Raw genomic sequence first — 16,789 nt, forward strand, 5'->3', positions numbered from 1 at the left:
ATATATATATATATATTAACTTAGTAATTCCCCCAAGTTTTAACAATAGTCATCAAACTCTTTAGCCAAATAAAAGCTCAACCTCAACAGAAAAGATAGGAACTCCCCACATTTTCTCTGGGTAACTCTGTTTTCATCAGCTCTGCCCCCCTTACCAACCATTTCAGTTTTACTGATTTTAACAATTTGGGTCAATGTCATGTCACACACAGAAAAGACAGAACGGCACCTGTGATTTTATAGTTATTTTAATAACCAGGTTTACATGAACAGTCACTTGATGAAATTTTTTTTTCTTCTTAATCTCAGCTAAACTCAAAACACAGTTTTCTTCACGGTTCAAACCAAACAGCTCTTCACATTCCAGAGCCGCCTCACAGCTACCACAGGTCACAGGGAGGTCACTGTCCGTCCACGGTCACCAGACACAGAACTGAACACCCGCACATGACTTTCCAAAGAGGGGACCGACCACGGATGCTGGCTGCCGGGACCGTCCAGCTGGACTTTTCCGGGAGAGAAGGCCTGGGGTGCTTGTGTAACGCGTCACCCTGTTGGGAAGGTACTACTCAGGGTGAGCGAAAGTCCAGGTTTAGGATGGAGGCCTTCAGAGCAGACAGTGACTCTCTGGGTGTCGGTACAAAGACAAAGCCCAAAGGATGAGGGGACTTGGAAGAAAACCCATTTTCGAGATGGCTACAGCCCTGCCAATTTCAGAAAACTTAGAAGTATCTCTGCTGGGGTGACGGAATTAACAGTCCCTCAAATACCTTCCAAGCACCCAAGATCGTGGCTCTCCCACACAGAGCCCTAGCTGATGGCCATCTGGGTTTAGGGACAACGTGGGGAGGTTGGGGGTAGGGGAGCAGGTGGGGTATCCTTAGAGAGGGCCCCGGTCAAGACAGGAGACAGCAAAAGAAAGCCTGGGAGGAAGACAGAAGACCCAGCAAGCCCTCCCGCAGTGGGAGGTGCCAGGGACTTCTGAGAGGGCCTGACTCACTGTGGTGATCTCTTCCTAAACCCTGGGGCTCTTTGATGTGTCTTATGGAACAGGACAGATTGGAATATAGAATTTAACTTAAGTAACAAGGAACCAGAAATCAAAGTCGACAGTGGGAGTGTTCTTGGAATTCCCAGGAATTTCTGCGCTTGGGAAGTCACTAACAGGCATGGAGAAAGGGGGGCTTTTCTCAGATCGTGTTGTCCAGCATCGAGGCATGAAGGGGCTGCTCCCCCAGCATGGGAAGCTCGTGGAGAACGTAAGTCCTGGTTGAATGTTTCATTCAGAAGTCCCAAGTGCAGCCACCTGGCCATGAAATATTGGTTTTCATGGCATAGAGAGGTCAGGAAGGATGAGCTGGACTCGGGGGCTGGTAACAGCAGCCGATGGTACTGAAGTGGATGTTCCCACTAGTTATTAACGTGTCTTTTCCTCCATCTGGTGGTTGTGGCTGGTACTGCAACATATCCTAAATCCCAGCCCAGCCAATGAGGTATATAGAACATGCTTCTGGTATAACAAGCTAGCTGCCGGTCTGCAAAACTGCCGCTCCCAGTTTGAAACAGGCTCCCACATCTTTGAGTTATAAACCACGAGCCGCACCCTCCCCTTCACTTACGTTTCCTTAAAATAAAGGCACCATGAAAAAGCCTCAAAGGTAGCAAGGTTCCTTCTTTTAAGAGGAAATACTCTTTTTCATAATTGGACGAGAAATTAGCTTAGTTAGGGGGAATCCTCTCCCTTGGCTATTTCCACACGCCTCCCCAGCCACGTATTCTCTCCCTCTGGCCTTCCCCTTAAAACCTGCAGTTAGGTTTCTCCCAAACACCTGGGAGATGTTTGCAGCCTCTCTTCAAAGTACCTGGTACACGGGGTTATGAGTTCTACCAGCTGGATCCCAGCACAGAAGTCAGATCGCAGGTGAAATACATTTTTTCCTGCACAGGGGCTCCTTAGTTCTACAATCTCATCCGGGTCAGAGAACTTGTTCTGAAGTTGAGTTTGGATGGGGAAGGGCGTTCAGCTCCGGCAGACAAGAAAGGTGCCAGCGCTCCCTGCTAGCTTCCTGTACTTGTGGGCCACTTGTCACCGCCACCCACCTGGGGAGACGTGGTACCAAACGAAAGCTCCCCCCCAAAGCTGTGCTGATGGCTGGGGGAGACGGATGGCCTGGGACTGAGCACCAGAACCACGGTCACAGGACATGCTCTTGCTGCTCCAGGCTGGCTTTCCCAAAGCCCTGCCTGACTGCCACACAAGCTCAGATGGAAGTTAAGGAACCCCTAAGAAAATCAGCTTTCAGCAACAGCAGAAATCCGATTCGCTCATGGCTGTGCCGGGATCTCGGGAGACCAAGACGGTCAAACACTCACCACTGGCAGGAGCAGCCCTTCACACAAGATGGCAGGGGCAGGCTGCCCTCCTCAGTTTGAAAAGACCAGGAGAAGGTGACCTCCACCTCCTATTTACAGCGAGGTGCTATGTAAACGAGGCCGCCCCTCCCCGAGGGCCTGTGCGTGCTCCCAGGTGTGGCCTCTTAACAGCACCAAGAAGTGTCCCTCCTCTCTCCTCTCCTCCGTCCCAGCCAGGAAAAGAGAAGCATCTGAAAGCAGCTCTGAGAAAGAGGCCCCGCCAAGCACTGGCACGACCAAGCGGAAGCCATGGCTGGGTTTTGGTGTTTTAATAAAATGCTCGAAGACATGAAATCTACTGAGAGGACGTGACAAAGTCCGGAACCTGAAGACCCCGCCTGCCTTCTCTGCTGCCCCCGGACCCCCAGGGGCCATCTTCCAAGGAAATAAATGTACTTCATTAACACAATACACAAGACCCCTTATATTCACCCTCAAGCCCCGCTCAGGCTCCCACCACCCACTCACCCCAAATAACTGTGTCCCTTCTGTTCAGTCTCCTGACATCCAGCTTTGCCTGTCCCCTTGTCTGAAGATGCAGCACTACACACGCTCTCAACACTAGATAGCAGACTCCTTACCTTAGTGGCCTGTCTGATTGCATGCATGTAAATGGGGGAGGGGGGTCAACCAAATCAAGGCTAGGCATAAACAAAGCAATATTCGTAAAGCTAGGCAAGCGAGCGTAACATTGGAGAAACATAAGGCTTGAGGCTTATTGATTCTTTAGGTCGTAACTGTTTGGGTTCGCTCTCCTCCTTGAATATCGGTGTACCATGTTGGTTTCAAATCAATCTCTTCTTGCTTCGGCCCCTCTCTCTGGGGAGGGGCTGCTTAACTCAGGGATGTGATGTTAGAACGGCCTCCAGGGGGCGCCACGATGCGCTTGCTGGCCGAGCGGACCCCTTCATCCACTTGGGTGCCTGCATTCCCAGGGAGAAAAATCGGGAGGGGGTGGGGTGTGGACAAGAGAGAAACTGGATTAATTTTAAGAGTCTAGGCCAGTGATGGCGAACCTTTTGAGCTCAGCGTGCCAGCATTTTGAAAAACCCTAACTTAACTCTGGTGCCGTGTCACATATAGAAATTTTTTGATATTTGCAACCATAGGAAAACAAAGACTTATATTTTTGATATTTATTTTATATATTTAAATGCCATTTAACAAAAAGAAAATCAACCAAAAAAATGAGTTCGCATGTCACCTCTGACATGCGTGCCATAGGTTCGCCATCACTGGTCTAAGCTATGACGTGCCTTCTGGCCTCCTCGCCCATCCTCAGTTGGGAGGTCTTCCAGACTTTTCATACCCACCCCCTGAAGCTCACCCTTTGCTAGGGAAAGCCAGGTTTATATCTAGACTTCATCCGACCCTCCACATTGTAACAATGATAATAAAAGCAACGAGGGGAGAGTTATGAGAAATAGCTGCTCCATTCACCTTTCAAGCAACGGTTTAAGTGTTCCTCCGTTTGTCTTATTCAACTCTCCCCACTATCTTTCCAGAAATGGACTGTTATTATCCCATTGAAAGAGGAGGTGACTGAGACTGTGAGGGGCTAGGGCAGTGGTCGGCAAACTGCAGCTCGGCAAACTGCGGCTCAGCAAACCGTGGCTCAAGAGCCGCATGTGGCTCGAAAGCCGCGGTTTGCCAACCATAGGGTCACAACTGGCAGTGGTGACGGCCAGGCTCCTGCAGCCACAGCACACCAGGAAACACCAGTGAGTCCCTCTGTCCGTTCAGAAGGAGCCGGAGAAGCTTAGGGCTGAGGGGAGCCAGGGAGCCACAGACAAGGTCAGAACACGGGCAAAGACTTCAGCAGAGAGCGTGCTGTGACCTCTGGCCATGTCACCTGAGACCTTTCAGCCCTTTTCTTTTGTCTTCCTCCCCGACCTAGGTCCCCCTGATCTTTTTTCCTCCCCATATCCTGCTCTCCCCTCCTTACCCTCTTCCTGCTGCCAGTTTTCTCTTTACACATCTCTGTCCTGCTTCCCTCACATTTAAATTGTTCATCATAGAGACCCTAACCTACATTTATTTTTTCGCAATTTAAGACTACTGGTTGTGGAGGAACTGAATCATTATTTCGTATTTATATCAGGCAGTTCTTAAAGAATAGGTAAGATTCGGGATATGGCTGCCCCGCGGTAAATGTCCAATCAGCAGCGGCTGCTGTTAGCTCTGTTAGCTTGATTACTAGTAAGAGGAAAAAAAGAATAAAAATCCTGGGCTGGAAGAAGCTATTGCAATTTGAGCATAAAAAGAATCTGAGCTCTCTTTTCACCTGGGCACACTGCACCGCTCTCACAGTCTAATGCAGAAAATCACTATAAATTCGCCCCCCATCCTCCCCCACCAGATGGGAGCTCTGAGCAGAACTGGTGTCATTTAAGCCTGACCTTGACCTGACTGAGCCTCATCTTGCTTTCTCAGCAGGACTTATTTATTGATTCAGCACAAACCATCCTTCTTGCCCAGTAATCTGTCCCCTGAAAGGTGGCCTGGGTTCGCTCCAAGGACCACCGTTAGCTTAGAGCACTGAGTCCCCGTCCCCTTCTCTCCTCCCTTTCTCATTAAGGGTCACCATCAGCTTTTCCGACTCACCCGACAGGCTAAATCCCGACTGATGGAGGTTCCTCACAGGTGGGGTCGGCCGAGTGGGGGAGCCCCGGGTGGAGCCTGCGGGGGTGCCCCCCTTGGGCGTGGTGGTCAGGTCAAACACCGGGCCGTCATACATGCCCCTCGGGACGGCGTGCAGGTCTGCCATCTGCGGCAGAGAAAGCACATCACCTTCTATTCCTTTAAAAGCTAAGGGTCGGTTCTAGGTAGCACAGATATATCAGTGCATTAAGTGTGTGCAGTGAGAACCAGGGAAAAAATGTTATTTGAAGGAGAGGAGGAGTATAAAATAAAGGGGTCGGGGTGTATGATAAAATGCTGATGGAGGTAGGTGAAGGGTTCTCTAAGGGTGACCTTTGATCTTAAGGATCCAAGAAGCTTGTATGGGGCTGGAGTTGAGGGAGGAGGCTGGGGGTACAGAGGTATGTTGTGGAGGGCAGTGTTCCCAGCAGAGGAAACCAATGGCGGAAACATGAAATGGAAGAACCACCTGTACGGCCAGAGCAGAGCAGGTGGAAAAGGTAGTTCAAACCCCAGGCTCCCAGGGTTAGTCTAGCCCTGCTGTGTGGAGCCCTCACTTACCTAAAAGTGACCTGAGACTGTAGGGGGTAGGATGGGAGCTGAAAAGACAGAGTATGGGCCTCACCCCTAGCTCCACCAGGGGTGCTCTGCTTTAACGTGTAGGTAGGTGGGTAGGTAGATGGATAGATATACGTGTATATATGTCTGTCTGTCCATCTAGCTGTTAAATCAGAAATATAAGATTTTATTTGATGCACAGAACCAGCTAGAAGAATTATAAACATGTGTCCCCGTGGACCAGCCCTGCCTGGACAGAATGGGACCGGGAGGGTGTGGACTCCTGGTTCTCATAAGCCTCAAAGAGTTAAATTATATACATTATTTTGAATTATTACAATTTTAAATTATTTTAAAGAAAAGTACTATAAAATGGGGAGAAATCATTTGAAAAAAACCTCTTTTTGACCAAAACATTTGAAGGCCCTTCCTGTGTGCACTAAATCGGAGCACGTGTCCCCCAAAGAGACGAGCGCTGTGCATCTCTTTAGTGGGTCTGGAGCGCAGTGCCCCCTCCCGATCCAGGGTTACTGTCCCCGTGCCTGAACAGGACACAGCCCCTCCCACCCCGCCCTGGGCTCCCGGCCTCCTCACCTTCCTCCGAGCTTTAATGCGCTTGTACACATAGTCCGAGAAGGGGCTGCAGGGGGTGAAGCGGCCGGCCCCCTGGGTCACATGCAGGCTGCCATCCTCCAGCATGATCTTGCCCTGGCAGATGACCACCAGAGGAGCCCCGCGCAGCTCCATGCCTTCGAAGATGTTATACTCCGCGGCCTAGGGACAGGGCGGGGGACACAGCCATGGGTATGGGCGTGGGAAGGGGAGAAAGTCAATGTGGTCCTCATGTGCTTGCGATCCTGCCTTCAGTGTGGCTGGAACTGACTGGCCAGGTAAGCCAGGAAACGCCTACAATGCATCTACAAGGGATCAGTGGGTAGAGGCCCTGGAGATAGAAGCTCCCCAAGTACAGGCTGGAACTCCTAGCAAAGAGAAGCACCCAGTCCTTATTAAGGTCCCCATGGTAGAAGTAAATTTTGTCACTGTCAGTGCCCAAGGAGAAGCCGGATAAGTATCAGGGATGCTGTACTTGGCAGCCTTGAAGTGGTGGGTGGGTAGGTGGGTCACATGACCCTTCGGCCGCTGCTAGCTTGAAATGAAATAATGTGATGTGACACAATGTCTGAGCAAATTGCCACCAACAGACGGGATTTCTCCCTACCTCCTTCATTTATTCAACCAGTGCAAGGCGTCACTGCAAATGGTTACGGGCATCAGTTCAGAGTCAGGTTGTCTGGGTTTGAAGCCTAGCTTCATTTCCTTGCGGTCTAAATTATTTAATCCCTCTGCACCTCCATTTTCTTATCTACAAAATGAGGATAATGATAGTGCCTGCCCCTGGAAGACTGCCGGGGAGATTGAATGGATGACAAGCACAGTGCCTGAAACATAGGTGCTTAAAAAATATAAGCTATTTTTATTTTATTAACAAGTATTAAGCCCCTGTCCTTGAAGTACTGGGAATTACCTTCCACCTGAAACTCCTCCCGATGACGTCATCAGTGCTAGTCACCCATTCTTTTTCCTTCTAGGCACAAGGCACCATTGCATTTCCTGCCCTCCTGGAGGGCTGTGGCCAATGCAGCATGACAGGAAGTGACGTTGGGAAAGCTTTCGGAGATGCATGTAGAGATGACATCTCTATCGGCCTCTGTCCCGCAGTGACTATAGTAGGCAGAGCCCTTCTGCTGACTCACTCGCATGTAGAGATGACATCTCTATCGGCCTCCGTCCCACTATAGTAGGCAGAGCCCTTCTGCTGACTCACTTTGGAAGGCGGGAGTGAGAACTAAACTGTAGAGGTTGGAAGTCACTGAGAATTCGGGATGGTTTGTTATTGGAACACATCCTAGCCTAACTACCCTGGCACACCACATACACACCTCTCTCCTGACCAAGTTCCCTGCATGCGTTTCCCCGCCCCGGTCCACGCCTGCCGGCTCCAGCCTCACCGACTGGTGGTTCTTGGCAGAGACGATCTTTACGGCATCTGGATCCCAGATCACCAGGTCGCTGTCGGAACCCACAGATATTCTTCCCTTGCGGGGGTACAGGTTGAAGATCTTTGCAGCATTTGTGCTCGTCACAGCCACAAACTGGTTTTCATCCATTTTTCCTGTGGCCTATGGAAATATAATTTTTTTTTATTGTCCATGCAGGGCTTCTAAGCTCAAAGCAGGGTGACCACAAAGGCCCCAAAATACAAACAGGAGCCTTTGAGGTTGTGAGCACAGAACCACACCCAGCAAGCTTTCAGAACCAGCTGGGCTGTCATGGTCGCCCAGGCAAAACGATTAAACACAAGGCTTAAGAGGGAAGTTACTGCTCCTGAAGTAGGCTTTTCTTTTTCTCTGGTTATGTGCATACATTTACTTACTTTTACCCCTTCTAATTCCAACAGGGGTTATAGAGAGTTCACACTAAAAACAAAGTGATGATGAGCCCATTTTTTAAATATGTGCTTATATTTGCACGCACATAGGATAACTATGGAAGAACCTCGCCCAAATGATAACAGTGGTTATCCCTGGGGAGTGGAATTGGTGAGTAATTTTTGCTTTCTTTCATGAATGTGTTTTTTTTCCAGTGGTTTCCAAGTGTTCTTTATCAAGAATGTACTACGTTGCTAATATATATGTATGTGTGTGTGTGTGTGTGTGTGTATAATATTTTTAAACAATTCTAGATAGTGCCAAGATAAATACATACACTCACAAATACATAACAATGTAAAAAAATAAAATCTAAGTATATAAGAGACAAAAATATTTATCCTTTCTCTCTTGTCAAAACAAAAGGCCCAGGTAAGAAAAAAAAAAAAGAGTTTAGCTTAAAATCTAGCTTCCTGGTAGCCAAAAAGAAAAGGAAAACTTGGCGGATTACACTGTATAGAATAGATAAATGAGGCATTAGATCATACCCATCCTATTGGGCTCTGAAATGAGTGTCTCTAGAGTTTTGAAAGTAGAACAGAGGGACATGACCAATTTAAAATATTAATCACTAATTTTGCTGAAAACTTTAAGAGCACTTTCATTTGCATGGCTATTCTTCTGGCAGCGTAGATAACGTTAACAAGGAAAATAAAACCAGGCCCTTTTGCCAGAAGACACGGATGCACAGCCTGGCTACCCTCCCATGACCTGATCCTTACCACCGCCTTATCCCAGATGACAGACATTCGCTCCTCCACCCCATTGGTGCCTTCAGGAATGGCCGTGAAGTTGTCCTTCCCGATCGCTTTCTGGGCGGTGCTGAAGGTGCAGTGGGCACTGCCTGAGAGCTGCAGGTCCCCACTGGCAAAGGAGAAAAGCTCCATGTGAATGGACAGGTGGCCAGAGGCACCTCAGGGGCCCAGGACCCAGTGTCTAGTGTCAGCGTTTGGAGTGCCATGACCCGAGTTTGGAATCCTCCCTCTACCTCTTGCCAACTATGTGGACTTGCGTGAATGTCTTCCCCGCTAAGGAACTTGGTTACCTGATCTGGAAAAGGAGGGGGTGGGATTCGACCATCCCTTGTGTAACAAAACAGAGGGGACCCAAATGAGTGATGGGACTGATCTGCAGAGAGAAGCAGCAAGCAAGTCCCCTATAATTTTGGTCATCATGACCAGCTGTTCAAATTTTGGCAAATAATTTAGTCCCTCTGACCCTCAGCTGCTTCATCTGTAAAATGGTTATGAAAGTCCCTCACTCATCAAGTTCTAAGGGACAATGAGATCACGTGTGTGGTCTCACCCTAGTGCCTGGCACACAACACACATTAACTGCTGTTACCATTATAAATGTAATTACTGTAGTATTTTTAAAAACACAACGGGGAAGAGCCTGTTGTGTGCCCTCCAGATTGCAGGGGAATTCTCAACGTTGTTCCTCACTGCAGACCCAAGTCCAGCTGATGGATGGGCTGCCCTCGTCCTCATCTCACCAGCCCCAGGACATTTCCACGCAATGCCAGCTGCTTGTCATTCTGCACCAACCTGGCCAGCAAGGAGTTGATGTAGTCAGGAGTGGTCGGGTCAGGACTCAGAGGCGGGGATGTCACAAATGCAGCTGCCTTGGCCCAGTTCTTGCTCCAGTAATGGGTTCCATCTGTGCCAAGGCTGGCAGTGATGGGCTCTCCAAACACCACGTTTCCTATAAGGGGTAGAAAACGGGCAAAGAGTTTGCATAAGGCACTGCTACCCTGGGCACATCTTAGATAATCAGCCTCCTTGCCTACTCAAGGCTGTGGCTCTGGAATCAGACAGGCCTGGGTTCAAGTCCACATTCCCACCTTTTCTAAGCCTCTGCTTTTCTAGCTGCTAAGGGGCAGGGGGGGGAGGGGGAGATTCCTCAGATTACAAGAAGCCACTGCTTGCAAGATACAGTATTAATTGTCAAATTTTGAGGCAAATTAAAATGGAAAGCAAAAGAAAAATATATAGACATTGATTATTACATTCACCCATCACCCTCATTTCAGAAATATTAAAATGTAGCCCGGTTGGTATGGTTCAGTGGTTGAGCATCAATCTATGAACCAGGAGGTCACGGTCTGACTCCCAGTCAGGGCACATGCCCAGGTTGGGGGCTCGATCCCCCGTGTGGGGCATGCAGGAGGCAGCCAATCAATGATTCTCTCTCATCATTGATATTTCTAGCTCTCTCTCCCTTCCTCTCTGAGATCAATAAAAATATATATAAAGAAATATTAAAATGTAGAATAGGTCCATCTTGGAATTGATGAAACAAAATAATCTACTTACCAGGCTTGTGAAAATAAAAGGATCTGGCAAGTACAAAATGTCTGCCACAAAGGATATGCCCAATGAGTCTAATTTCTTTATACCTCCTCCTCCTTCCCACTGTAGGGCTCCAAAGCCTCAAATGTGCCCATATCATTGGGAAATGCTAGATCCTGCTGCTCCAAGGACATGCATTGGTTCCACAAAGTAAAACCCACTCCATGGCTTAGAGGCTCTCATGATATTCTCCATCATGTCTATTACTCCCTAACCCAAGGCAAGGAATGATTTGCTCAAGGATACCAAATAACCTGGGCACATCAAAGACGAGGCTCGCTTCATGGTCCCTATGTCTGGAATTAGGGACTTAAACACAAATCAAGGAGAAGAAGGATATTGGGAAATACACTGATCTAAGCTTCTGTCCGACTTCTTAAAGAAGGAATAGTGATACAGAAGGCAAATACAGAAGGTGGGTTGGTACCAAGATTCTCTGAGCCAGGATCCTGGGCTAGAGATGGCCGGCATTGCCCTGGGCTTCTTCAGCTTCAGTTCTTCATCTTCTACATTCAAGTTCCCCAACAAGGTTGAAGTTTAGCAAGTCTCAATGGCCAGGATTAGAAATAGGTGTTTGCCTTGCTCCAACTGTTATCAATTGATTTTGTTTGACTGAAATTCTGCATAAGGAAGAATTCTAATGCCTCTGTCTTCACTAGAAAAGACTCAGGATCGATTAGTGATGTCTGCCTTGGGCAAAAGGAGGAAGCAATGGCAAGGATTCATACAGGAGTGGGCAAAAGTAGGTTTACAGTCATGAGTGACATGCTTTTAAGTTAATAAAGCTACTATGGTCATCATAACCTGCATGTCTTTTTCCATAGGAGAAACTGTAAACCTACTTTTGCCAACCCCTGTATATGACACCCCAGCTCTTTGGGATGACAGTAAAAAAGGATCCACACATGACTAATGAGAATTTCAAGGGCTCTCCAAAAATATTTGCCAAACTAAAGCATACAGGGCCACAAAGAAATGAAGACATGAAAGCCAAGGCAAGCACTCAAGCACATTAAGAGAAATGACAACTTTAAAAGTGGAAGAACCTTCCCTTTGGGCTATTTATAGATGGAAGAGTAGGATAGCAAAGACTGGCATTACACCTGTGCTTGAATGCTAGCTCTCCAAGCTGGGAGAGAGGTGGACAAGGCAAGCTTCAATTCCCTTTTCTGAAACTGGGCATAATAATGCCTATTTCTCAGAGTTCTCTGAGAATTTTACATCATAATAAGTTGAAAGTGCAAGCATACCTCATTTTATTGTACTTTGTGCAAATACTGTGTTTTTTACAAATTGAAGGTAAGAACCTCCACTAGCAAAAACGATTATGACCTGAAGTCTCAGAGAATGGTGAGCAATTTTTAGCAATAAACTATTTTAAATTAGGGCATGTACATTGCTTTTTAGACATAATGCTATTGCACACTTAACAGGCTACAGTGTAGTGTAAACATAACTTTTATATATACACTGGGAAACCGAAAATTCATGTTTAATCTGCTTTATTGCGGTATTTACTTTATTGCGGTGGTTGAGAACCAAATCCGCAACATTTTTCCGAGATATGCCTGTATTTATCTCAGTGCAAGATATCCAGTTGGTCTTCACAAACTGTAGATCCCTAATATTAATTCTGAGCAGCAATGCTGAGCTGCTAAAGAGCACTTGGCGATGAAACACACAGCAGCTTATAGAGTAACCTGCTCGGCAGAGAGGAGGGAACCCTGCTACCCTCTGACTTCCTGTCTGAACGCCCTTGACTCTCTCCCAGGGAATGACAGTTCATGCGAGGCTGACTGGCTTCAATCTCAGCAGCCATTTTTTCTGTCACTGAAATGATGTAACCCTTCCACCCTAGAGACACAATGTCCTTGTCCTTGCCGGTGAATCATGACCCAAAAGGCCAAGGGTGAGGAATTTTTCCACATGCGGTTTAAATTAAGACCCAGTATATCACTGACACACTCTGTCCTGGGCCTCCCAGGTCATCCTGAGAAGGGGTGCCAGGCAGGACATAGCCATCGGCAGAAGGTACCGGTACGAGGATGGCTATGGTAGTGGGTCATGGGAAGAGGTGTGGGGGGTGTCCCCAATGCTCTTTTCTTTCTTTTTCTTTTTCTGCCTTTCTCCAAGGATGGATAAGGAACATGGTCTACTTTCCTGGTTCTCGACCGATGACTCATCCCCAGTGTAGCAACCACACCATGTCATGTGGAGACACCAAGAAGCTGAGAGAGGAAACAGCAGGCTTACTGGGAGCAGCCCAAGGCAGGAGGTGCCCGGAATCTGCCAGCTAGAAAGACCATAGACAATTAGGACGATTCCCTTCCCTTTGCCGGAGGCCACGCAGCCGAACACAGCCGTCAGCAGCTGGACAATTTTCAGCCACCCTGGCCACTCACATCTGGACTTTCATAGACTGGCTCCGAGTTTAGTAGATGAGTCACTCGCTGTGGGTCTCTGCACTTCCAGAGCAGCCACGACACACCGTGGTCACAATCATACATCTGGGCCTAGTAAATCCTTGCGCCCAGCCAAACACAGGGCCCCACACCTCCAGTTCCTCAACCACTGTTCCCAAGTGAGCCCATCAGTCTCCCATTAAGGACAAGAATGGAAAGCAGAAAAGAAAGCTTTGAAATGAGAGTAAACTTTAGCTCAGCACAAGGTGGGCGAATGGTGTCCAAGTTAACAGCAATGGAGGAAAGTGGCCAATGGCAGTGGGGACGGAGCCCTGGGTCACGAAGGTCATGCCACCCATTCAACCCCTTTTCGACAACAACTTGTGTTGCGTGTGGGGCTCAGGGGTAGGACACTGCCCTCAGCCCTGCCAATCAATTACACCATCCAGAGCAGATACTAGATCAGGGATGAGGCCATCACAATCCTCAGGACTTGGGCGTGGAAGACAACAGGCGTTTATTCTTGTCACTGTTCATAGTGAAAATAAAGCCCCCGAAAGGCCAGCAGACCCAAGATCGGAGAGTGACAGAACCCTAATCCCATTGTTTAACCCCTTTGCTGTGGCCACGCCTGAAACACCTTCAACCAATAATTTACTTTTGTTTCTGTAAGTCAGTTTGAGTCGGGTCTTTGACTTCCGCACCCAATATAATCTTGATCAATATGTCCATTTATAAAGCTCAGGTAATGTGAACTGACAATAAAAGATAAAAGGGAGGAAAATGCAGCAAGTCTCCAAAGAACTGATTCAAGCTGTGTCACCTGGGGAAAACCACTAACCCTTCCTGAGCCTATTTACTCCTCTGTCCGTTGGGATTAATCCTGGGATCCTGTTTTCCACGGGAACGTAGAAAAGATAAACGCGCTGCCAGGGATGAGGGCTTCCCAGAGAGCGAGGCCATGAGCAAAACAGGCACCATTTGCACAGGATACCCAGGGAGGAAAGGAGACATGGAGTGTCAGAGCCCCGAGAGCTTTGGGAGCACGAGTCACCTTTTTTCCTGGCTTGGGAGATGAGGTCGGCCGCACTCTTGCTCATGACCTTCGTGACATAGAGAGGGCAGTTGGTTTGGCTGGCGATAGTGATGGCACGGAACACAGCCTCAGCTTCCAACTGAAAAAAAAAGAAAAGGCCCCTGAAATCGACAGGAATGGGAGCCTCTTAAAGCCACCACTCCCACCTCCACACACTGAGAACACGGCAGAGGCGAAAAGCCTAGCGCTGCACGCCCTGGGTCTGAATCTCAGAGTTCTTCCTGGCTGCGTACTTCACTGAGCTTCCCAGGGCCTCCGCCCCTCACCTGTGGTGTAGAGATCAGGAGAGGACAGCGCAGGGCCTGGCACAGAGCAAACACTGCCTCAGTGCAGCTAGTTTTTCCTTAGCCTATTCTCTCCCCTCCCTGTGATGATCACAAAGGCTACATGTGATGGAAGCCTTTGCTCCCCAGTCTTCCCAGGGCAGATTCTCCAGCAGAACACAATCCCATCACCAATGGTATGAAATAACCGGTCCAGGCGATGAGGCGCCATGTGTCTTCCAATCCTCGCCTGCATCAGCTGGTGGTCAGTGAAGGGTTAATGCCAGCAGGCACGCCCTGTACTGATAATTCCCAGGCTTCTCCACACAAAGGCTTCTTTTGTTATCAGTCTCCTCCATCCCACCCCAATGTGGAATGCATGTTTGCAAAGATGCTAACCAGCCCAGTTGCATTTATTAAGAAAGAAAGAGTGCGTTCCCCTTATTTTGCTAACAAAGCAGGGTCTGAGGACACAGGCTTCCTCAAACGGCCTGTATCTGAGTTCTGGTTTTGTCACTTAGAAGTGGGGTGACCTCAGGTACCTCAACCTCCTAAAGCCTCAGTTTCCTGGTCCATAAAGTGGGGATAATAGGATCTGACACATTGGGCTGTTTCAAGCACGAAAAGAGTTCACCCATGCAAGGCGCCTAGCCCACTCCTGGGACGAGGCCAGTGTTCCTTGAAGGGTGGCTGTTGGTGTTCATGCTGATGGCAGCTTCCGACTGGTGTGCGAGAGCCTGTGTTAGACCCAAAGTTACCACCCAAGTTAGTCCAGTTCAGCCCAAAGCAGAGACACTGGCGTTTTCCCATTCAATCGGCAACATTTGGGATGGCTATGGCATTCTGGTTAGCCTATGCAGCCCAACCCTTTCAAACAGACCAAAAATAGCTTGCAGATGCCCGCTGCAAACCAGTTTCTGCCTGTGGTGAGCGTGGCTCAGCAGACAGTCTCTTAAGAACTCAGCTGGTCCAGCTGGTGTCCCCCAAGCTGCACTTGGTTCCACGTGGATGAGACCCTGCAGGCCACCAACCCCAGGGAAACTCGGCCACCTTCCTGAAGCTCCCAGAGCAGCACCTCTGAGCCTGGGGCTCAGCTCTCTGAGCAGCTCACTCAGCTGGTACCTGGGTATGCTCTGAACCTAAGAGGGGCTGGCTCCTCCCATGCCCAGTCCTCCCTCTCCACACCTCTGCTGACCTCTCCAGCCGCTCTGTGACCTCTGTGACCTCTGCCCGGCCCCTTTGATCTCACTCCCTCCCAGCACTGCAGGTTTTTCAGCACCTTGACAACATGACTATCTTTGGAAGGTTACCTCACTCTCCAGCTTCACCCAAAAGGACTTCCAGGGTTGTCGAGATCTGCCTCTGAGAGGCTTTCTACTAAAAAGGAGACGGGAACAGGGAGGAACAGGGTGTGGGGGGGTTGAACAAACAAACCAAGGGACAAAAATAGACTTTGCTCAGAAATCCCCTGGCTGCTGCTGAAGGATCTATCTGGCCAGCACATCTCAACAGTGACCAGCATGTAAGAAAAGTGGCACAAACAGCGCCGGTCACCCTGGCCCACCTGCACTGTGCAAACTCCCAGGCCCTTCAGACACCATGGGCCTTGACGGCTCTGCTCTTCAGCTTCCTTGTGCACAATCACCCCGACCACCCAGAGCAGCAGCAAGGACAACTGCGACAATGCAGTCAGCACAGTCCTGGGCAAAAGCAACTGTTCCCCAGGGGGCCTGGCATTGAGGACACAGTCTTTCACAGGGATGCTGTGACTGTAACCTCATCACGATTTTTTAAATTGAGGTTGAATTGACATAGAATATTATATTAGTTTTAGCTGTACCACATGATAATTCCATATTTGTACCTATTGCGAAATGATCACTATAAGTCTTGTTAACATCCGTCACACACAGTTACAACATTTTTTTGTGATGAGAACTGTCAAGATCTACTTTCTTAGCAATTTTCAAATACGCAATACAGTATTATTAACTACACACTATGCTGTACAGTACATCCCCATGATTTATGTATTTTATATCTGGAAGGCTGTATCTTTTAACCATCTTCATTCAATTTCCCTACCCTTGCCTCTGGCAACTGCCAATCTGTTCTTTGTATCTATGAACTTGTTGTTTTTTTGGGGGGGGGTGGGGTGTTGGGGGAGTGATTGTTGTTTTATTTCTTAGATTACACACTGAGATCCTATGGTATTTATCCTTTTCTATCTAATTAATTTCATGTAGCATAATTCCCTCAAGGCCCACCCATGTTATTACAAATGGCAGAATTTCATTCTTTTTATAGCTAAATATTCCTGTGTGTGTATGTGTGTGTGTGTGTGTGTGTGTGTATCACATTTTATTCATCCATTCATCCATCGATGAACACTGAGGTTCTTTCCATATCTTGGCTATTGTAAATAATACTCCAATAAACATGGGGTGCAGATATCTTTTTGAATTAGTGTTTTCCTTTTCTTCAGATAAATACCCAGAAGAGGAATTGTTGATAGTTCTGTTTTGAGGGACCAATTTACACTCCCAACAGACAAAATTATAAATTATTTCAACTGGTA

At 48.1% G+C, this 16,789-nt stretch overlaps 1 protein-coding gene across 2 annotated transcripts in view; it reads right to left on the reverse strand.

Annotated features, from left to right (window-relative positions):
- Positions 1 to 230: 230 nt before the first annotated feature.
- Positions 231 to 16,789, reverse strand: part of DPYSL3 (dihydropyrimidinase like 3) — a 106,009-nt gene continuing 89,450 nt past the window's right edge. For both annotated transcript variants that reach the window (XM_015572631.1, XM_006777017.2), the window contains exons 8-14: positions 13,907 to 14,027; positions 9,647 to 9,803; positions 8,822 to 8,963; positions 7,620 to 7,790; positions 6,205 to 6,384; positions 5,017 to 5,179; positions 231 to 3,335 (exon numbers count right to left, since the gene is read on the reverse strand). In XM_015572631.1, coding sequence (XP_015428117.1) covers positions 3,247 to 3,335; positions 5,017 to 5,179; positions 6,205 to 6,384; positions 7,620 to 7,790; positions 8,822 to 8,963; positions 9,647 to 9,803; positions 13,907 to 14,027 — 1,023 coding nt within the window. In that variant the 3' untranslated portion in view covers positions 231 to 3,246. The remainder of the gene's footprint in view (positions 3,336 to 5,016; positions 5,180 to 6,204; positions 6,385 to 7,619; positions 7,791 to 8,821; positions 8,964 to 9,646; positions 9,804 to 13,906; positions 14,028 to 16,789) is intronic.

The sequence above is a fragment of the Myotis davidii genome, unplaced genomic scaffold, assembly GCF_000327345.1.
Source record: "Myotis davidii unplaced genomic scaffold, ASM32734v1 scaffold89, whole genome shotgun sequence".
Taxonomy (NCBI): Eukaryota; Metazoa; Chordata; class Mammalia; order Chiroptera; family Vespertilionidae; genus Myotis; species Myotis davidii.